At 36.8% G+C, this 24,762-nt stretch overlaps 1 protein-coding gene across 4 annotated transcripts in view; it reads right to left on the bottom strand.

Moving 5' to 3' along the window:
* LOC122817233 (collagen alpha-1(XIV) chain-like) overlaps positions 1–24,762 on the bottom strand; it is a 950,064-nt gene that overhangs the window by 129,541 nt on the left and 795,761 nt on the right. For all 4 annotated transcript variants that reach the window (XM_044090454.1, XM_044090451.1, XM_044090453.1 and 1 more), the window contains exons 36-38: positions 15,581–15,652; positions 12,497–12,532; positions 6,514–6,580 (exon numbers count right to left, since the gene is read on the bottom strand). In XM_044090454.1, coding sequence (XP_043946389.1) covers positions 6,514–6,580; positions 12,497–12,532; positions 15,581–15,652 — 175 coding nt within the window. The remainder of the gene's footprint in view (positions 1–6,513; positions 6,581–12,496; positions 12,533–15,580; positions 15,653–24,762) is intronic.

Genomic DNA, 24,762 nt, shown 5'->3' with positions numbered 1-24,762 from the left:
TTGCACAGTTGCCCCTCACAAATTCCACTTTCAGATTGGAATAATTATCTAAAGCTAAAAAATGTTTCTTCAAAAATATAACTTGACTGAGGGCATGCTCCACATTTAGAGATTATTAACATATCTATTTTTTTTTTTCAAAAATAGGGGTAAGTACCATCACTCTTACCAGTATTGTTTCTCACTAACTTATTCCTAACCCGTTTCTTTTTCAGAAGAAATTTAATATTATCGTCTTATAAGAAAATCTTGATTTAGCACCTAAAATTTTACATAAATCAGTATTTCCACAAATAAATGTCCAATTATTATAAGTAGATGCCTTCAATATCTAACCAAAAAGAATAGCAACGCCAGCAAGCACTCCACTAAGTTCCACAACAGTTATTGTTAAAAACTTTTATTAAACACACAAACAGAATCGATTAAGCACTTTCACCCATTCTGTGGACTTCATCAGAATCAGTTAAAAGCAACATTATCCCCTTTTTATATAATACATGTCACACTGTTAATTAGCTCGACCAAATTCCCAAAGTATACACTTGAAAGTAATAAAACCTTTTTGCTTATCATATATCAATTAATTACTTAACATAAAACAATCCAAAGTTAAGAATCATGTTAAGAAAATCATATACAAAATGTTAAAATTTGCAAAGACCATGAAATAAAATCATCCTTAAAAAAATCATTCTTGAATAAAATGGAGTCATATTAAAAAACTAATGTATTAAAATCTATTTGCTCTTATTACCAACAGCATGTGAATGGATACAGTTTCATTTAATCCTGGAAAATGGCTAGCATTTAACTTGATTTGCCATTTCACCTCCCTTCTTTCTCCTTAATCTTTCAGCTGTTCCCATTAGGGGTCACCACAGCAGATCATCTGTTTCCATTTCTTCCTGTCCTCTGCATCTTGCTCGGTCACACCAACCACCTGCATGTCCTCTCTCACCGCATTGATAAACCTTATCTTAGGTGTTCCTCTCTTTTCCTCTTACCTGGCAGCTGCATCCTTAGCATCCTTCTCCCAATATACCCAGCATCCCTCCTCAGCACATGTCCAAATGAATGCAATCTCGCCTCTCTGGCTTTGTCTCCAAACTGTCCAACCTGAGCTGACCCTCTAATATACTGATTCCTAATCCTGTCCATCCTAGTCACACCCAATGCAAATCTTAACATCTTTAACTCTGCCACCTCCATCTCTGACTCCTGCCTTTTCATCAATGCCACTGTCTCCAACCCATATAACATAGTTGATCTCACTACCCTCTTGTAGACCTTCCCTTTCACTCTTACTGGTACTCATCTGTCACAAATCTCTCCTGACACTCTTCTCCACCCACTCCACCCTGCTTGTACTCTTTTCTTCACCTCTCTTCCACACTCACCATTACTATGAATTGTTGATTCTAAGTATGTAAACTCATCCACTTTCTCCAACTCTACTCCCTGCATCCTCACTATTCCTCTATCCTCCATCTCATTCACACACATATATTCTGTCTTAGTCCTGCTGACCTTCATTCTTCTCCTCTCTAGAGCATATCTCCACCTCTCCAGGGTCTCCTCAACTTGTTCCCTACTCTCACTACAGATCACAATGTCATCCGCAAATATCATAGTCCACGGGGACTCCTGCCTGATCTCATCTGTCAACCTGTCCATCACCATTGCAAATAAGAAAGGGCTCAGAGCTGACCCTTGATATAATCCCACCTCCACCTTGAATGCATCCATCACTCCTACTGCAGACCTCACCACTGTCACACCACCCTCATACATATCTTGTACCACTATTACATACTTCTCTGCCACTCCTGACTTCCTCATACACCACCACAGTTCTCTCTAGGCACCCTGCCATATGCTTTCTCTAAGTCCCCAAAGACACATTGCAACTCCTTCCTACCCTCTCTATACTTCTCCTTCAACACCCTCAGAGCAAACATCGCATTTGTAGTGCTCCTTCTCAGCATGAAACCATACTGCTGATCACTAATCATCACCTCCCTTCTTAACCTAGCTCCCACTACTCTTTCTCATAACTTCATGCTGTGACTTATCAATTTTATCCGTCTTTAGTTACTACAGCTCCACACATCAGCCTTATTCTTAAAAAAATCAGTACCAAAACACTTCTCCACTCCTCAGGCATCCTCCCACTTTCCAAGATTTCATTAAACAATCTGGTTAAAAACCCCACTGCCATCTCTCCTAAACACCTCCATGCTTCCACAGGTATGTCATCTGGACCAACAGCCTTTCCGTTCTTCATCATCTTCATAGCTGTCCTTACTTCCTCCTTGCTAATCCACTGTACTTCCTGGTTCACTATCCCGACATCTCCAACCTTCTCTCTCTCTCTTATATATTTCATATATTTTTTGTATATTAATTTTTATGATATATATTGTATATAAGGTTAGAGAATTTTATTGTTTTTAAGAACAGTTTATCTTGTAAAGGGTATATGTTATGCACTGTGGTCTGGTTGTATGGTGGTGTCTGTTTAAGGGTTAAATTCATTGACTGATTAATTAGTCAATTATTGAATTATTGGTTTGATTCAATAGCTATTTAAACCTAGTGTTTTTGATTAGAATGTATGACTCTGATGATGCCACAGTTTGTTTGGTGAAAGCGCTTAGTCTTCATTAAAGAATTGTTTCTGCAACATACTGGCTCTCCGTGGATTCGTTTTAGCAGTGGTCTGTGCTGTGCTGTGTGGTTATCTCTCGTTTGCCCTGGATTGGGTTGTACTTGTTTTGTTTGGTTCTCTCTCTCTTTCATTCTCTTCATTCATCAGCTCCTCAAAGTACTCTTTCCATCTGCTCAACATACCCTCCTCAATTGTGAGTACATTTCCCTCATTATCCTTTATCACCCTACCTAAAGGAAATTCAACCTGGGGATCTCGTCAGTGTCCCTGCTAGACAGGGGTCCAGGGAAGTAAATATTGTGGGAAGAAATAGCCAGGGAATTGTTATAGCTAGGCTTGTATAGGCCCTAGGGCTGATAGCCTAGTACCAGCCTATGACCCTATGAACCTATGAACCTGCTGCACATCTTTCCTAGCTCAGTCCTTTGGTCTAGCCTACCGGTACGGGTCCTTTTCTCCATCCTTAGTGTCCAACCTTTCATACAACTCTTCATATGCCTTATCCTTAGCCTTCACCACCTCTCTCTTTGCCCTACACCTCATCTCTTTATACTCCTGTCTACTTTCTTCATCTCTCTGACAATCCCACTTCTTCTTTGCCAACCTCTTTCTCTGTATACTCTCCTGTACTTCCTTGTTCTACCACCAGGTGTCCTTGTCCTCCTTCTTCTGTCCAGATGTCACACCAAGCACCTTTCTAGCTGTCTCCCTTACCAGGTCTGCTGTAGTTACCAAGCTTTTCGGTAACTATTCACTGCCACCCAGTAACTGTCTTAACTCTTCCCTGAACTCCACCTCACAATCATTCTTTTTCAACTTCCACCATTTGATCCTTGGCACTGCCCTCACACTCCTCCTCCTCTTCTTGATCGCCAATGTCATCCTACAGACCACCATCCTATGATGCCTAACTACGGTTTCCGCGTCACCACTTTGCATTCTCCAGTCTCCTTCAGATTAGCCCTTCTGCATAGGATATAATCCACCTGTGTGCATTCACCTCCCTAGCCTCAAATAATAATTTGCTTTCACCGCCCCTTGGGTTAGTTTCCACTCTTTCTAAAATTGCAAAAAGAAACTTTTTATATGAGGGGCAGCCTTTTGTGTGTTTGTATAGTGTACTATTTTCATTGCATTGGCTTATATTGTACAATTGCAATACATTCTCTTTCTGAGGTTTTGCTCTGTTTCATTTACATAAAAGTAGAACACCCTGACCACTTAGCTAGGTAAACAAAGAATCTTGTTGCACAGTTGCCCCTCACAAACTGCACTTTCAGATGGGAATGATTTTCTAAAATTAAAAATTTTTCTTGAAAAATATAACTACACTGAGGGCATGCTCCACATTTAGAGGTCTCTTTGTTGCCTTTAGACCCTGAGATATGTGCAAAATCCCCTTCAAAACATTCTTTATAATTCCTGACAATTTTATAAATAAACTTAGGTTCTGGACCTAGTTTCTGAAAAATGCTGGGGTTAGTTTTTAAAATGTTTCATTTTTTTCTTATAATATTTATAATATCATTTGCATGTTGTGAATATTGAATTATGAGAGTTCTTTTGTAATTATTCGTCTCATACCCTACATTAACATTGCCCATTCCTACCCCTAATAGAGTTTTCTATTTTTTACATCACCAAATTGGCGTAATATGTGGCACAAGAGGCTCCTATAGCCACCCCTTGTATTTGCTTGAAATATTCTCCCTCAAAGAATATAAAATTGTAATCTAAAACAATAGCTGTAAGTTCTACTAACAAAATAATTTTTAGAAAAATTGCTACATTTTTGAGGCAACTGTGAAAATGTTCTAACCCTTCATCTCTGGGACTACTAGTGAATAAATCCACTGCATCAGTAATTAAGTAAATTAAATCTTCAAACCATAGCTCATGCTTTAGTCTCCCCAAAGAAATCTCAGGAGTCCTTGATCAAATGGGAAATATTGTGATATACCAGTTTAACCCATCTATCAATGGCAACCCCAAGGGGGTATGTTTTTGATCTTCTTGCTGCCAATATTGGTCTAAAAGGTGGATTTATGATGCTCTTGTGAATTTTGGGGATCCCAGATATGATTGGTGCCACAGGTTTATCCACTGGTGAGACTTATCATTTTTTTAAAGTAGATAAACCTGTGGCCCTCAGTGTTTTGAAGAAAAAAAATTGTTTTAGATAATTATGTCCATTTGAAAGTGGAGTTTGTGAGGAGCTACTGCGCAACAAGATTTGTTGTTTACCTAGCTAAGTGCTCAGTTTGTTCCATTTTTTACATAGGAAAAACAGAGTGGAACCTCAGAAAGAGAATATATGAACACTTATACAACATAAGCAGATGCAATGAAAATAGTGCAGTACACAAACACACAGAAAGCTGCGCCTCATAAAAAATTTATTTTTGTAGTTTTATAAAGAGTGGAATCTAACCCAAGGGGAGGTGACTGCAAATTATTATTGGAGGCTAGGGAGGTGAAATGGCAAATCAAGTTAAATATAGCCATTTTCCAGGAATAAATGAAACTGTATGCATTCACTCACTGTTATTTTAGGCTTCTTTGAAATAATTCTCTAAACCATTTGTCACACTACTCTACAAATATATCTAAAGTCAGAATCAGTCCTAGATTAAATGTACTGAGTTTTCTTAAAAAGCAATTACTATTTTTTTTTACCAGTAGCATTTTCATGGAAAACATATTACAAATTCAGTCTTGAAGCAAATAATCTTAAATCATAAAATACTTACTAAATCAGCACTACTACAAGGAATAAAATAAAAAAAAAATTGATAAAATGTCTAACTGACCGGAATTGAATTGATAAGATGTAAAATTGTAAATAAGTATTTTTAAGTCTGATGAAAGTTGCTAGGGGCCCCTGCTTTGCCTGTGTCTTTCTTCTCAGGGATATGCTGCTGTACTGAGGCCTCCTCCTGAAATTACACCAACTGTTGTCAGGCAAGTCAAGTTCACCATATTGAACCCTTTACTGACCCATCTTCTACAAATGCTGACTGGTTTGGGGTTGAACATCCAAACATTCCACTTTTCGATGCTGCTCTAAGAAAACTTAATCTCCAACTAAATTAGTTGTACCCCCCCCCCCCCACTCATTTGTAGGACCCGAAGCCACAGACTTTGATGATGCCAGAAGTGACTAAACTTTGTTGTTCTGGTATACTTCCTCAACCTCACATCAGTGTCTTGTTTTTCTTTAAATAATACTTTGTCCCACTTTCTTTAAATAATACTTTGTCTCAATGTTTCAATTCCAGGAAAAATTCTAAGTTAAACATCTTGATGAGATAAAAAGTCTTAATGTTTACAAGCTTACTGCTTAATTATTTCAATTCCTTTTCAAGTTTCTTTTTAGACTGCTCATTACACTTAAGGATTTGCAGAAGGGCAACTCTGGTCTTATTGAAAAGATTGACCATCTCTTTATATATCTCATTAATGCCATTAATGCCATTAGGAAATTTAAATAAATGTAACCCCATAGAAAATTATTTGGTAAATACAAATTGTTCTAAATATAAGCTCTCCAGCATTAAAGACTTGTCCTTAGAAGGTTTCTCTTCATATACCATTAGCACAACCATGATACGGTGATGTAACTTTGCCCTTAGTTAAGTACGTAACCAGAGAATGAGAGAAAATGTATGTGCTGCAGCACATACCTTCACCAGTAGGGGGCACAAGAGATTTGATTTACTTAACTATTTATTGGGTAAGTGAACTGGTCTAAGGACCCTTTTCAACCCTATGGAGATAGCAGAGACAAAAGTTGTTCATAAGGAGCTATTTCTAAGGCAGGATCACTGCAAATTTATACTTACTTTGAACAAGTTGCTCACAGGCTTGGCTGACAATCTGATAAATGGCAGCAATTGACTGAGGCTCACCCTGAAAATCAGAGCAAAATTACCATTAAAAATTGTCCTGTAAAGAGCATATTAATAAAGATTCCTAGCAATACTAATAAAAGTAATCAATACTGTTTATATACAAGAAACTTCTTTTTATTTGTGAATTATTTACTGTGTCTCTGCTTGTCATATAACATTCTATATCTTATTCTATAAAAAAATAGTACTCGCTTCTGTTAGTTAAAAACCTATAACCATCTCTGTTTAGAAATGCCAGGAGATGATATACTGACAAAGTGAACACTGGCATCTATGCTTTCTTTGGCACTTTTTCACTTCATATCTTCCACATTATAGCCTTCATGTCCAGTTATACAAAACCTGCAATGAGAAAATAGCACACCAAAGAAGTCAACATGATTGCTAACACCCCATCTGTAGACTTATGTTGACATCTCAACTATTCTAACATATTTTCCCTTCAGACGTATAATATTTCAGTCTTTTTTCCATGTTTCATATATTTAATGCCAGTGTAGAATTTAATCTGATAAGCAATCACTTCTGGAGCCGTTGTTAAGAATTTATATCTAACTCATACTTATATAAAATACATAAACATTGTTACTCTCTCTGTTAGTAACAGCAGATTATGCCAAGATTCTGCTAAAAAACACACCTCTGTTATTCATATGGGTCACTGATGCAGGTAGCCTACGGTAAATGTGTTCTATCCGGATAAGGATATAGCAGCTGGCCAGCTTCTAAACATCAGGGCACTTTTCATGCACCCTAACCATAAGTCAGCTCAAACCATACCTTTCAACTCTACAGATTTTTTTTGCAGAATGTCCAGATTTTTGCCTCATATTTTTGGTCTGTTCCTCATAAAATGTGTGGTTTTCCAGCAAATCACTGAGGACTGAATTTACTAAATAATGACATACTTTTATGTTTCAGACTTCATACCCTTCAGCAAATGCATGCTAAGATAAACCATGTTATTCTAGCAACTTTTTGAGTTCATAAGAGCAATTTTTAAGTTCTGTCCCTATTTTCAGGCATTTGTCACTCCATTATTTTAGGCTTTATCCAGATTTCTTATGCTAAGACGTTGGGAGGTGTGACTCAAGCTGAGTTAACTAAAAAGACAGGTTTGGGCACCAAACCCTTCAGAACTTTCCTGTCATAGAAGAGAGCATTGTTCTGTGGGTTTTTGAGGATTGACGGTCAGGTAACACTGTTCCATTGCTGGGCAGATAGGTTCTCTTTGGGGAAATGGCCTTCTACTTCTCTTTTTATTACAGATTCTGTACTTTTGGTTAATGTTAAAGCTGGGAAAATGTTTTTAATGAATGTCACATGACTTTTAATTTGTTTTGAACAGGATTGTCACTTTTTTACTTTTGTGGTAAACATGTTGTTAAAACATTTTTAAACTACTTTTTCTTTGGGGAAAGTTGGTTTATTTAACTTTATGGGCTGGGGTAGGTGCTTAAAGTATTTTTTACTGTGTTTTAATGGGAAAGTTACATTTTTACAATTTACCTGTTTTACTGACTGCTGCTTCCAAGCTTCTGTGAGAATCAGGTATCTTTTTTTGGTTTAACCATGGAACAACTTAACATTTCCTAGTTTCTTCCTTCTTTCTGCCAAAAAATAAATAAATTGTTATTCAACCTTTGCCGCCATAGCAGGCTCCAAACATGCCTCAGCCATAGGTGGCTGACTCTGTTATGACCAAAGCAGGTTCCTTGGACCACTTATCATTTCCTTGGGTCCTACTGGTGTAGCATCTACAGCAGACAATGACCAGGGATTAGACAAGAACCAGGGATTAGACAAGGACCAGGGATTAGACAAGGCCCAGGGATTAGACAAGGCCCAAGGATTAGACAAGGACCTGGGATTAGACAAGGACCTGGGATTAGACAAGGTTCAGGGATTAGACAAGGAACAGGGATTAGACAAGGACCTGAGATTAGACAAGGAACAGGAATTAGACAAGGCCCAGGGATTAGACAAGGCCCAAGGATTAGACAAGGACCTGGGATTAGACAAGGACCAGGAATTAGACAAGGACCTGGGATTAGACAAGGTTCAGGGATTAGATAAGGTTCAGGGATTAGACAAGGAACAGGGATTAGACAAGGAACAGGGATTAGACAAGGAACTGGAATTAGACAAGGCCCAGGGATTAGACAAGGCCCAGGGATTAGACAAGGCCCAAGGATTAGACAAGGACCTGGGATTAGACAAGGACCAGGAATTAGACAAGGACCTGGGATTAGACAAGGTTCAGGGATTAGACAAGGCCCAAGGATTAGACAAGGACCTGGGATTAGACAAGGACCAGGAATTAGACAAGGACCTGAGATTAGACAAGGTTCAGGGATTAGACAAGGAACAGGGATTAGACAAGGACCTGAGATTAGACAAGGAACAGGAATTAGACAAGGCTCAGGGATTATACAAGGAACAGGGATTAGACAAGGACCAGGGATTAGACAAGGACCTGGGATTAGATACAGCTTCTGTGGTTATTGGAGCTCCCCTGGTGGGCTAGGGAGAGCTTCTCTTGCCAGTCCTGGGAAAAGGGGCAGGGAATGCCACTCTGACTTGCTAGAAAGTTCTACCCATCCCTATTGAAGTTTTTCTGGTAATATAGTTCTTTTTTTTTCAATAATTTTTATTTATTCTTTACATCAAACAGAGCAGTAAATGACAAATATCACATACAGGAAGACCATATGAATATTAAGCAATTGTTATACATTGAAAGAAATTAATCAAACAATACTATTTACACTATATACATAGATGCTTTCACAATTCCGTCTAGCAAGACAAGGAGGAAGAAATGGGTTGTTTTACAAGAGTTATTATAAGTACAATATAAAGAGAAAAAGGAAAATTACTTGTAAGTGTTAGGGATATATGATGTTGTATAAAAGCTCTTAGTCATAATAAAGTATGGGCTTTATTGTCATTTATGCAAGAATAATATTATAGATCTGTTCCCATAACTTCCTTAATTTGATATTTTTGTCCCTTTTATTAATTATTATGTTTTGGGCTAATAAATGTTTGATCGCCATTAATCTGAAGTTCTCCCATGAGTTATTAGTTGAGTTAAGCCCGTTGGTCGCTATATAGAGTTTCATTAAGAGAAAGATATTAATTAGGGTAATTGCTTGTTTTTGGGGGATATTATTTGGAAGGATATGCAGTAAAGTAAATTCCCAAGTGAGTGTAGTCGTTTGGTAGCCCGTTTTTTGTAACTGAAATTTAAGGGAATTCCAAAGTTTAAATATACATTTACAGCTCCAGAAAAGGTGGATTATGTCGGCAGTTTGATCTTTACAGTGTAGACAGAGTGGGGATTCCGTAGGGTTAAATTTATGTAGAATAGCAGGAGTGAAATACGCGTTGTTGTAAATCATAAGTTGAGTCTTGGTAATATAGTTCTGTTTCTTCAGAAATTCCTGTAAAAAGTAAGAAAAACATATATCTTCTCCTGTCTTAGTAACCGTTGACAGAAAAGTTTTAATTCAAGTTTAGTGCAGGCTCTTGACCCTTCCGGTATGGCTGTTTCTGTAAAAGAAAACTGGATTCTTCACTTTTCGAAGAGATTCTGAAAAACTGAACCTCTAAACGATTGTGAGGGACAGATTGTGTTTTGTGTCCACAGACTTCTGACTCAGATACAGAGGAGAATATGACTTTGTTAAGTCCCTTTGGTGTATCTTTTTTCTTTGCAACTATTTCCAAAATGAAACAGATGTTTCAGTAGGAAAACAATTATGATTCTCAGTCCCTCAAGAAGCATTATGATTTGTTAAGATGGAACTTCCAAAACTTTGTCATGTTCCTCCCCTTCTTTCTGCTCCAGAGGATGTTTTAATGACAGCCTGCATCTTGCCTGACAGCCAGTCCACTGCTCCCTAGAAAGCAGACAGACTGTATAATGTTCCTCAGTCTTTTAAATTTTTATACACTCTACCCAGATCAGTCCCAGCAGCTATTGCTTTCCTGAACAAAGCTGCTGTTAAACATTTGGTTAATATAGTTCTCTCTCCTTCTGTTTATGATGGGAAGGTTTTTAATACTTTTAGGGAAAACGTTCTCAGCTGCCAGGTGTATATGTTTATGTTTTTGCTTGCCGCTTCTGAGACACGAGGAATGTTTTGGCATGTGTTTCCTCTTCTGAGGAGAAATTAGTTTTGTGCAACTGGTTGCTTATGTGTCTCGAGTGGCCACCCACTCAGTGGAACATGTGTATGATTTTGGTGATGTCACTTTCTGGGCTGTTGGTACTGAAACTGTTTTGAAGAGATTTACTTGGTTGCATTTCAAAACCTTTCAGAAGTTGTTAAAATGAAATTTTGATTTCTCTCTTGGCTAGAAAGTTAGTTTTGGACCATCTGCATCAGCGGTCAGTATGAAGCATGATAAGAAGGTGTAAACATTTATTATTTTTCTAGTATTGTCCCTCTCAAGACTCAAACCTCCCTCTCTCTGTGGACATGAAAGGGCTGAAGGGCTTGGTACCCAATCTTGACTTTTAGCCATTTCAGCTTGAGCCAGCTAATGGTTTGGGTATGTGGAACAATCCCTGAAGCTTTGGAAGCTGGCTGGCTTTTATATCCTTGGTGGATGTAACCCATATGGCAAAGGCTACTGCACGAGTGATCATTCAAACATCCTGGGTTATGGTACGTTTACTTGTACCACTGTACTTTCTCCCGAAACTCTCCCAAAAAAAAATATATATATATATATATATATATATATATATATATATATATACTCTCATTGCCCTACAGCAACCCTTAACTTTTAAAGTATATTTCCCTTGTAACATCTTCTTTTATGTCATATAGTCATTGCATTCAGTTATAACCTCTGTCATTAAATTTCATTTTTGATATTAGTAGCATCCCATTTCACATGGCTTTTCATATAAACTGGTGTAGGACTCTGCCTTTTGCTTCCTGGTCTTTTAACAAAATGCATCCTGCATATATCCTTTAAGAAAGTTGATATTAAGTAACAAATGTTATTCCTATTGAAGACTTAGAAGTAATAATTTAGTAACAACTGCATAATCAATTTTCTTCTTTGGCTGGTAAATTCCATTATTTGCATTTATTTTGGCCCAGTGTTTTGCAGTCTTGAGTTGATTAGATACAAGAAATGTCCACATGTATATATTGGTTCATAATACACAATGCTTCTCTATCAGTTTAATTTCCTAGCTATAATCAGAGCTGGATGTGTACATCAGCAGATTATGTGGATATGCTAACACAATCTGTCTTCCTCTGTCATCACAGGTCAACAAAACCAGGATCAAGACCAGGAACAGTGATTTTGGCTTTACCAAAGAACAGAAAGATTTAAGGACCTCCTGAATTATGATGGTAAGAAGGTCAGTTGCTATTACTACCAATGGTGGGGTAGACCTAAACATGTTTGCATCAGTGGGTAGGCCAGCAATGTGCATCAATTTTAATGACATCTAATATGCTAATGAAGCCACACATATTTTCTGATATGCTAATGAGATCAGATATAGTACTTTCTTATAAGGAAACTAAAACATAACAATTTGAACAACATTTTAAATTAATTTATTTTTTATTCTGCAAACCAGCACTACATATGTGTTGATTTTTGGAAGTGAAATGTGCTTTAAAATATTTAGGTTGTGCTATAAATCAAGGGGTAAAGAAGCTTCTCCAAAAACTCCGCATCCACAACTCCTGAAAAACCAAAATATGGAAAACACTCTGTATTGGACTGCTGTTTTCCTCCATTCTCTACAAATTTAACATTCTAGGGCATCACTCCAGATGTGCAGTACGGCATGGAAAATGAGAAGCTTTGAATGCATCATATATCTCCTATATAGTTTCTCCAATGTAAAATTGGCACCAAAACATAATCTTACCTTTTCGCCTCTCTCCCCTTTAGTGCCAGGAAGGCCCTGTAAAACATGAGTGAATATTATTACAAGTAGTCATATAACAGCAGCAATTTGTTAATATATATTAGACACTTGTCATTGCCCAATTTCTAACTTACAAGAAAGGCATGAATCAATTAGAAAAACAAAATTTAATCGCTAAATTACTCAAGTTCCATTGAAATATGTCAGTTTGAAGTTTCTATTTAATGTTAAATTCAAGTTTAATTTTAAGTGTTCTATTCAGTTCATTAAAGAATTAATACATTCTTTGGTTCAGCATTCATTTTTTTTGCTCCTGATTAGCAGACTGCAACAACAACCCTGTATTTCAAAATAGCTGCATTAGTTACAGTCAGCATTCAGTTCTGAAGTGTATTTCTGAAACTGAAATTTATTTGGAATGACTGCTGGAATAAGAATATTGATTAACTGATTTCCTGCCTACTCGCAGTTTTCTAATTTTGAATTGAAAAGAAAGGAAAAAAAGACTGGAGTAAAAATAACATTTTATTACTTGTTCAATAAAACATATATACTCTGCACTTTCATTAGCTATAGCTCAGATTAACATTGTGATCACTGCAGCCAAAATCATTGGATAGAAGAAATTGCATTTTCTGCTGACTAGGTAAAAAAAAAAAAACTACATAGATGTCCCCCGTACTACAGCAATGGAAATCTATAATAATGAGTGGTCACTGAATAAACATGAGCCAGAGTATCAGATAGGGGAGTGAATTCCTGCATAAACAGGAGCCTGTACCTTAGTTTACTACCAGCACCTGTAGGTGTACACAAAAATTAGCACTCTACATTTCTGAGTTTATTTTCTACAACTATTGTTAAATCAGAAATGGGAAGAGGCAAATTATTCTTAACACTGCATTTTCACATCTTCCCTAACACATCCATACAAAGACACACACACACACACACACACACACACACACACACACACACACACACACACACACACACACAAAAAGAACTGCCTTTTGTCACCCCAAAACTTTCAAATCAGCTTCTACCACATTATCTCTAAAACTAAACGGAAAAATGTGAGAAAATGGGTCTGAAAGGAGGGTGATATAGAGAAATCATGCATGACAATTCAGACAAAATAATAATCAATGTAATTCATGATAACCCGCCCACCTCCTTTATCAAGCCTCAAAACCCAAATAAACCTGTTGTGAAAAATCTTCACTAAAGTTTTTTTTTTCCTGATGCAAATGTAGATGAAAGCAACTCAAGCATTTTAATGGCATAAATGCATCCTCTGATTATTATCAACAAAATGACCAGATGTTTTTGACATGATTTGTTTATTAAAAGCCATGTTTCTTAACAGAGGCTACCGACTAGATTTGATTGAACAGGTTGCTTTATTTGTGATGGAAGGAAAGAAACTTTTATACAAAACAAATTTATGAGACAATAATTTTGCTTTAAAGGAATCCTGTCCAAAAACTGTGGATTTTAATGTTTGTATAACTACTTTTTTTGTTCAACATCTTTGAAGTTTGTAACATAGTTAAAAGGATCTGGATAACTTTCTTTCCAAGTTGGCCAATTAGTATTTTGGGGTTTGACCCAAAATTTATCTTTTGAGGGGAAAGAAGTATTAAACTAAACAGTAAGATGAAATTTAGATGATCAAATGTGGGGTTTGTAGTCAGTGCAGATTTATTTTTGATGTGTGGTGTACCACAGTAAGAAATTATGTCAGGTTCATACCTCTCAGCTGTCCAGATTTCACCAAATGTTCAGATTTTTTGCCTCATATTTTGGTCTATTTCTCATAAAATAATTTGTGGTTTTCTGGCAAATCACTGGGATGATCTGAGGATTGAAGTAATTGAATAATGACATACAATTGAGTTTTAAACTTCAAATCCTTCAGAAAATGTATGTTAACACAAACCCTGTTACTCCAGCAACTTTCTAAGTTTATAAGGGCAAGATTTAAAATCTGTACCTATTTTTTGCCCTTTGTTCCCTTATTTTGTTAGCCATTGTCCAGATATGTTGCACTAAGAGGTTGAGAAGTGTGGTACAGGTAATTTGTCTGTAACACTAGAGCAGTGGTGTATTTGGCTCAGTGTGTATCGTGTGATGATTACTACGTGAGAAAAACTGAACACCCACCGAAGAAAAGAATTTATGAACATACCACTGAAATTAAAAAAGAATTGTAACAGTGTCCTTTTTAAACTTGTAAAGGTGTGTTCTAATTTTGTTAAAAATTTACACAATTAAAAGGGCAAGTCCATAGAGGGCATTATTTGAGAACGGAGAACTGCCCCGACAGCTAAAGCTTGATGCTGTCCACTTATCCTGTTATTATTGAAACGTTTCCATTATTGTTATTCTTACATTTATGACTTTATTTTTCAAATTAAATCTATTTTTAATAGTTTGCAATATTGTACTTTATGACTGATGCACTAGACTGTTTACTTAATTCAAAGCTTAAATTTCACCAGTTGCTATTGGATCATGTAAGCTGTAGATGTTCTTTAAGGTAGTCTGAGGCACTGGATTTTAGTTTTGATAAAGTGCATTGTTAAGTTGTGAGGTGAAGCTTGTAGTGCTGTCAATAACTGTATACTTGGGAAAGCTGTCAAGTTTTTTTTTTTTTTTTTTTGGTAATCTTAACAACATCCGGGAAGCCACGGTGGTGCAGCAGTTAGTGTTGCCACCTCACAGCAAGAGGTTCTCCGGTTTGATCCTCAGCTGGGGTGCCTTCTGTGTGGAGTCTGCATGTCCTCCCTGTGGTCACATGGGTTTCCTCTGGGTGCTCCGGTTTCCTCCCACATCCCAAAGACATGCTGTAGGTGGATTGGACACTCTAAAATGGCCCTAGGTGTGAGTGTGTGTGACTTCTGTGGAAGGATGGGCACCGGGCTGGCAACTCGACACCGTAAAAACTCCACTGCCAATCATGAGCAGACAGGTGATCCGCTGTGGTGACCCCTAATCGGGAAAAGCCAAAAGAAGAAGAAGAATCTTAACAACATCCATTCATGAAACAATAGTGAGATACAAATCTGTCTGTGCACTTACAGTTGGCCCCACTGAACCAATCGGACCTCTTTCACCTGTAGAACCTTTGGGTCCTGGCATTCCTTGTAATCCCTAAAGAAACAGAAAAAATTAATTCAGCAAACAAGTCAGAAAAACAAAAAGTTCTGATTATCATTGTATGGAAATTCCAGACTCACTGTAGCACATACAGTACACTTTTAGGAACTGGAGATTATGTAAGTGTATATGTAAAACAGAAATTAATGTGACTAGGAATCTATGAATTTGGTGATCAGAATTTTGAGATCCTTGTTGTATGCGAGGGTTTTATTCATTATCAGGTATCATTTTACCAGTTTATTCTCTCCTGCATTTATATCTCAAAACTGATTGTGAAGATACGATTCGATTGTGTGTGTGTGTGTGTGTGTGTGTGTGTGTGTGTGTGTGTGTGTGTGTGTCTGTGTGTGTGGTTGGGTGTGTGCACGTGTGTGCATTTGCATATGTATGTGCACGTGTGTGTGTGTGTGTGTGTGTGTGTGTGTGTGTGTGTGTGTGTGTGTGTGTGTGTGTGTGTGTTTGTCAGAAATAACTCATTTTCTCATGTTTAACAAACAAAGGTGAATAACTTCAAAGCAAAACAAGATAACGTGAGGATAAAAGCTGTTCAGTTTATAGATCTCTATAACATCTGCAGTCACAGATATGGCCAATGAAAATTATACAACATGGTTATGAAGACAGCAACAGAGTACAATCTGGGCATAGCTGACATCGACACATAAGCAATAAATGGAAAGCATGCAGAATTTTACATCATCATATCTTTAGAGGCTTCTTTGAGGTATCAACAGATTTGAAAGTTCTTGGTAGGCAAAATGTAATGTAATACAGTTAACAATCAAAATTGTATAAACTCTGTCCCTATTGTGTCCTTTGCTGATACAGCATTTATCATAAACTCAGTTCTAATGCTGACAGGATAAAATGCAATTTGCAGCCAAACACATTCTAATAGCCAAATAGTCCTACTGGTTGAGCCTATCAATACAGGTTTATATTTCTGAAACAGTTTAATATCTTAAATAAACAGAATCAAAACGTCTGGCTATTCAGTAATAAAACAAACATGGGCAGTGCTTTTATGGATTATGAAACAGATGTTGAATGTTTTATTTCCAGAAATCAAATTTAGCAGTAGTGCCATCTTTTTGCAATATGACCATTTCAAATTGTGGAAAATCTCACTTTTAGGGATAAATAAATAAAATTTTTCTTGTTATGGCACAAAAGCAAAATGCATTTTTGATTTTATGTAAAACTTACTTACCTTGTGAAAAAAAGGAAAACAAACATTTGTTACGAAATTAATTGTAAAACATTTTCAGTAGGGATACTGTGGAATTATATTTAAGCTACAAATTGAAAGCCCAGAAATGGGTTTGGATTTCATTGCCTCCATAATATAACATAAACGCTCACGCGCACACACGCGTACACATATGTTAAAGTCATGATCTATAAAATACCAAACTATTAAACAATTATTATGTAGGTGTTTTGTATGTATTTTATTTTATAAATATTTTTTTCAATCTGTTTTTAAGTTAGGAAACACGCCTCAAGTTCTTCGTGTTCTTGTATACCATCCATGGTCTATTCCCCTCTAACTCTGCCACTTTATGATCTAACTGAAGAATATGCCAGTTCCTAGCAAGGTCATGTATACAGTTTTACAGACATTTTGTAGATGACCTTTTCATTTTATGGAAAGGGAGCACAACTCACCTTTCTAACTGCGTAGGTTATGTTATCCGAAGATGGACTCACAGTTAGTAACTATACCTAAGGGTCTGGGCACAGTCAAATGTGGACAATGTCATTTCTGTGAATATATTCATGAAGGGACAGAGTTTATACATCTTGACAGGAGTAGATCTTGTGCGTTAGAGATAGATGCTAACTGTAACTCCAGGAATTTGATCTACCTTGCTCACTGCTGCACTCGTACACCACTTTACACCGGGAAAACAAACAGAAGGTTAAGAGAGAGGATCAGGGACCACATGTATTGTTTGAGGAGGGGGCATGTATATAGCACTGTAGCCAAACACATCCTGGAGTTAGCAGTCAGCACCATTTTAAGTTCAATGTCTTGGAGATTTTACATGAAAATCTCAGGTTAGGGAACGTTAATAACTTCACTGAAGAAAGAGAATGAAAATTTATAATAAAATTTAGTGCACACCTGGGGAAGGGACTTAATGACCACATAGCTATCACATCAAAGCTGAAAAATAGAAGATTAATGAAATAAAATGATGCAGTGTGTAATTCTATTTTTTAGTATGTTTGTCATTGATACACTTTTATTGCCTGCATCTTTTTATTGCCTGTATTTTTAATGCCTGTATTTTCTCTATGTCACTTGCCATTGAATGGGTTACTTGTTGTTAATTAGAAATGACTAGTGACAGGCTGGTTTAAAATGTATGGGGGTTAAAAGTATGAGTTTTATGGCTGTTTTTATTAAGGTCTGAGGAAGCAAACTTACTGTTTGTGAATGCGCTTACCTAATAAACGTTTTTAAGAAAGACTGTGGATTTTGTACATTTGAAGTTGAAGATAATGGTTATTTGCTTATCTGGACCCAGTATCCATTAAGTTATGCATGTACTCAAGTGACTAAAGCACAAGTACTAGTATGATTCTATCATACTCTATGTGGTGTATTACACAGGCACTTAAGTCACTATATCACATGTACTCTACCATCTCTTCTCTACCACCTCCTATCCACATCATCCTGTTCCCATCCTACCTAATCCTTCTAATACCACTTCCTACTCTCCTAGAACTAAATACGCCATCACTGCCTCCTATAATTACACAGCTCTATTGAACTATTTGACCAACTACTTAACATTTACCCTCTGCTGCTACTTTTCTGTAAAAAAAGTGTTTTTTTTTTTTTGCTGTTTTACAGACTATACTGATGTATTCTATCATTGTTAACATTTTCTTGTTATATTTACTTTGTATTCCTATGAGATAATCTGTAATGTATATGTGTAATGTGTACTATGTATTTGTATTTTTCTGGAGCTTTTCTCCCCAGGACTCTATTGAAAATGGGCTCCTTGTGGCCCAGTTGGACTATCCTGGCAAACATACTGCAAATAAATAAATAAAACCAGTATGATTCTATCATAGTTCATTTGGTGTATTACACATGCACTTAAGTCACTACACCACAGGTACCTGTATGATTTATCATAGTCAATATAGGTGTTAAGGACCAGAGATGTACCTCCTTTAAGTAAAGATAGACATTATTGACCACTCAGAATATGTGTCTCAGACAGGTGCGTGCCTTGCACCGAGCAGCATTCTACCTTCACCAAGAATGATGCCACATGAACAAAAGATGATTGATGTCAATAACTGGCTTAGTTTCTGGTGTTTTTTCAGGGGGAATTCAATATCTGCCAGCATGTGAGGACAGGGTTAACAAACTATGTTGCTTTGCAAAGGATGATCTGCACCTATTCCCCCACCCCCCCACCCCGGCTTCCAAATATTGGCTAAAACTTTATCCACCCATTTAGAGCCTTTTTTGGGCAATGCAAAATTGCCAAACCTACTGAGATAGCAATTAAAACCCAAAGAAACCTAAATATGTTAGTGCTCAATGCTAGGAGCCTAAACAAGACACCACATCCTATATGCTCTCCTCACTCGGGACAATACAGACATCTGTTGTGTTACTGAGACATGGCTTAAATCTTCAGAAAGTAATCCTCCAGTGCAAAGCTTCAGTGCTGTCCACAGACTTAGACCATCAGCTGCACAGACAGGAAGACAAGTTAGAAGAGTCTCGGTCTACATTAGTAATAAGTATGCCTATAGGTTGATTAATCAGGACGATGACCTGGAGTTTATCCACTTGCAAATCATCATAGACAAAATCCCATTCCATATCTTAGAAAGTTATAGGTCACTCTCTATGTCCCAAGAATACCATTGCTGATACCTACACCTGCTGGAGACACTTACTATTAAATTGAATACCTATTCATAGAATACTTTAACTACCCCTCTATAGACTGGGAAACATACACTGCCTCTAACTCATAGGTAAAATGATTTCTGGACTTTACTAACACAAATACCCTTGGCCAGATAGCATGCACACCCATCAGAGGTTCAAAAATACTAGACTTGGAACTCACCAATATGGGAGAGTGCTACACACCTCACTGGTGAGGTCAGACCACAAAGCTGTCTTCTTCAAAATAAAAATCAACTTAGTAAGCCCAGCAACTGCTGCAACAGTTAGGAACTATTCCAAAGCAAACTACATCCTCTTATGCAATAGTTTGTCAAAACTCTATACTCCTCCTAACCCTGCATTCACAACAATATATGCAGAATTGTTGGTAGATGCCTTGTACAACCATGTAAATGGCTGTATAGAGGCTGATGTACCTACTAGATTTAAGCCCAAAGCAAATTCTAAAAACAAACCACACTGGTAGAATCTTGACCTTAATAGGGTATATAACAAAAGGAAAAAAGTCATGGCTAAAATCAGGAAGCGCAACCCCCTTAATGATAACAGCTCTCTAATTAAACTAAAAAGGAATGCAAGAGGACTAATTTAAGTCCAATAAGGCCAATTATGAGGTCAAGATAGCCTCACAGGCTAAAGACAAGCACAGAGCCTTCTTCAGCTATGTCCATAATCTCAAAGGCTTTACACAGCAGTGTGCTGAACTGATGGCGCCACCTACACTGAGCAGAGCAACACTGCGAATCTCCTGGCTGACAAATTCAGCTCACACTTTAGCCCTCACTCCTCCCACTTTCCCCTATGAAATACCTATTAGCATACCCCCAACTATTAAAAGGAAGCAGGTCCTGACAGCACTCATTAAAGCTAAATACACAGCCTGAGAGGGCCCTGACAATATCCCAGGATGCTTCCTACATAGCTTGAAACATGCCCTATCAGGACCACTTGAGTTACTTTTCAAATATAGCCTCAAAACAGCTTTGTGCCATGAGAATGGAGGATTGCAACTGTTATCCCACTACACAGGGGTAGACCATTAACCAATCCCAGAAACTACAGACTCATTACTTAGAATGGGAAAGGACGAATATTTTCTCATCCCCTTTTATATCAAAAGTTTGTGCCTATTATAAGTTTCTGGATGACATACTGATGGTTTGGACTGGGACACAGGCTGATGTGTTGGAATTTCTGGAATATATTAACAGCATTATCCAGTTCTTGAAATTTACTTACAGGATTAATGCTAATAAAATGGATTATTTAGACATTTTGCTTACTGAGGAACTGTCTTCCAACATATTCAGAAGAAAGACATATGTCAACACGCTACTACACTATGATAGTTGCCATCCTGAGCACCAAAGTAGAAGTGTAGTAAAGAGCCAGATGGTTAGATTACCTAGATTTGTCAGCAACGATATGAAATTTGGTGAAGAACTTTTTACATTAATAGGGATGTTTAAGGATAGGGGTTATCCCCTCAAACTCTTGTTGGCAGTCAGGAAGGAGATAATCAGAAACCGCACCACCAGGTTTATTCCCATCCTGACGGGTGGGCAGAATAACGCAAATGCAAATCAGGTTGACACTTTAAAGAATGATGTCATGATAGTATCATTTAATCAAGATGCCCCCGAGTTGAAACGGAGTATGAAAAAAATCTGGAGTGGTTTATTTGAAGTTGAGTTTAAAAGTAAATTAGGTTCAGAACCCAGAATTGTTTATAGCAGGGGTAAAAATATCAAAGAAATTTTAGAAAGGGACAAAGACATGCTTAAGATTAATTTTATATCTAAAGTGTACAAATATGGCTTTTGTTCAACTTGCAGATTCATTAATCATGGACCATATGTCCAAATTGATTCATATGACAGGAATCTGCAGTCTCCTGGTCGGTGCCACTGCAACACATAATTTGTTGTTTATAGTGCTACCTGTATCTCTTGTCCTGCATTTTATGTAGGCAAGACAGTCAGGAAGTTGCACGACAGGATTATGAAACATAACAGGGACATCAGGAATGGAAAACTAACTAGTGCTTTATACACACATAGTCTTGAATGTGTCAACTTCAAAAAGTTTATTTACTGTATTATTGACAGAGTGCTAATCAATAATGGAGGGGGGAGACCCAGATTTGGACTTACAAGTTAAGGAAACAGAATGGTAATTGAGATTAAATGTCAAAGCTAGACTAGGCATAAATGATACCATTTCTGTGACCAGTATTCTGAAAAGGGTTTCCTATTAGAAGACCGAAGATGTATTCTTTCAAATGCGTCTTGGTCATACTTAAAAGACTGAAACGGCAAAATATCGAAGCGGCTTTTAAGTGAATTCTTTCCCTGTTTAAGAATTCACTTGGCCGCTTTGTTACTTTGCCATTTTCAGCACTGTAGTGCGGTCTCAGAGTTGGTATATTTAAGTAGGAGGGGACATCAGGGGGTGTGGGGGTGAAGCCCCCCACCTAATGTAATGTTTAAAGTGTTTTGTTTTGTACTTATTTTTTTGTTGGAACAGTGATTTTTTTCCCTTGGAAAATAAATCGCTGTTCTGACAGTTCGACATTGTAAGCTTTCACTTACATAGGGTCGATTAATCACCATTCGCTTTTCTAAGTGTTCGGTGATCTAATATAAACCCCTGAAAAGGAAAGCTAAATGCATCTAGAATTATATATATATATATATATATATATATATATATATATATATATATATAAAACAATTTGTGCACAAGCAATGCAATGTCTTTTTATTATTTATTCATTCATTTATTTATTTATTTCAGTTTGATGACCGGGGGGGTCCAGTGGGCTCAGGAGCCCATTTTCAGTGAAGGCCCGGGGAGAAAAGCTCCAACATTACATTGTAAACATTAGATTTTCAGATTAAAGTTACAATTCAGGATGCAGATACATAAGATAAGCAAAATACAGTTAATGTAGAGGGTGTAGATACATTATAAAATCAGAGATATGAACTGGTAAATTGGTAAAGCTCCACATTACATAGTAGACATTAAATTTTCAGATTAAAGTTACCATTCAGGATTCAGACATGAAGTGGTACATTGGTAAAGCACCACATTACATAGTAAACATTAAATATTCAGATTAAAGTACCCTTCAAGATGCAGATACATAAGATAAGCAAGCTACAGTTAATATTGAGGGTGCAGATACATTATAATATCAGAGATATGAACTGGTACAGAGGTAACTTCACATATAAGTCATATGTTGAGAGGAAAAAATTCCAATGGTTGTATAGAAAATGTGTCTTGTTTGGGTAGTTATGGCAGAACAAGTACAAATGATAGGAATGATAGGGAGAGGAGAACAGGGAGAGCAAACTAGATACAATGTATACAAAATGTACGTGAGATAACAGAACAGGGAGAGCAATCTAGATACAATGTATACAAAATGTACGTGAGATAACAGAACAGGGAGAGCAAACTAGATACAATGTATACAAAATGTACGTGAGATAACAGAACAGGGAGAGCAAACTAGATACAATGTATACAAAATGTACATGAGATAACAGAACAGGGAGAGCAAACTAGATACAATGTATACAAAATGTATGTGAGATAGAACAGGGAGAGCAAACTAGATACAATGTATACAAAATGTACATGAGATAACAGGGAGAGCAAACTAGATACAATGTATACAAAATGTACATGAGATAACAACAGGGAGAGCAAACTAGATACAATGTATACAAAATGTACATGAGATAACAACAGGGAGAGCAAACTAGATACAATGTATATAAAATGTATGTAAGATAACAGAACAGGGAGAGCAAACTAGATACAATGTATACAAAATGTACGTGAGATAACAGAACAGGGAGAGCAAACTAGATACAATGTATACAAAATGTACGTGAGATAACAGAACAGGGAGAGCAAACTAGATACAATGTATACAAAATATACGTGAGATAACAGAACAGGGAGAGCAAACTAGATACAATGTATACAAAATGTACGTAAGATAACAGAACAGGGAGAGCAAACTAGATACAATGTATACAAAATGTACATGAGATAACAGAACAGGGAGAGCAAACTAGATACAATGTATACAAAATGTACGTGAGATAACAGAACAGGGAGAGCAAACTAGATACAATGTATACAAAATGTACGTGAGATAACAGAACAGGGAGAGCAAACTAGATACAATGTATACAAAATGTACGTGAGATAACAGAACAGGGAGAGCAATCTAGATACAATGTATACAAAATGTACGTGAGATAACAGAACAGGGAGAGCAAACTAGATACAATGTATACAAAATGTACGTGAGATAACAGAACAGAGAGAGCAAACTGTATACAATGTATACAAAATGTACATGAGATAACAGAACAGGGAGAGCAAACTAGATACAATGTATACAAAATGTATGTGAGATAGAACAGGGAGAGCAAACTAGATACAATGTATACAAAATGTACATGAGATAACAACAGGGAGAGCAAACTAGATACAATGTATACAAAATGTACATGAGATAACAACAGGGAGAGCAAACTAGATACAATGTATACAAAATGTACATGAGATAACAACAGGGAGAGCAAACTAGATACAATGTATATAAAATGTATGTGAGATAACAGAACAGGGAGAGCAAACTAGATACAATGTATACAAAATGTACGTGAGATAACAGAACAGGGAGAGCAAACTAGATACAATGTATACAAAATGTATGTGAGATAACAGAACAGGGAGAGCAAACTAGATACAATGTATACAAAATATACGTGAGATAACAGAACAGGGAGAGCAAACTAGATACAATGTATACAAAATGTACGTAAGATAACAGAACAGGGAGAGCAAACTAGATACAATGTATACAAAATGTACATGAGATAACAGAACAGGGAGAGCAAACTAGATACAATGTATACAAAATGTACGTGAGATAACAGAACAGGGAGAGCAAACTAGATACAATGTATACAAAATGTACATGAGATAACAGAACAGGGAGAGCAAACTAGATACAATGTATACAAAATGTACATGAGATAACAGAACAGGGAGAGCAAACTAGATACAATGTATACAAAATGTACATGAGATAACAACAGGGAGAGCAAACTAGATACAC

This window comes from Protopterus annectens, chromosome 12.part0 (genome assembly GCF_019279795.1).
Source record: "Protopterus annectens isolate FY-2018-M chromosome 12.part0, PAN1.0, whole genome shotgun sequence".
In the NCBI taxonomy this organism is placed as follows: Eukaryota; Metazoa; Chordata; order Ceratodontiformes; family Protopteridae; genus Protopterus; species Protopterus annectens.
Note: the sequence above shows the minus strand (reverse complement) of the source record. Positions and strands in the feature narration are given on the sequence as shown.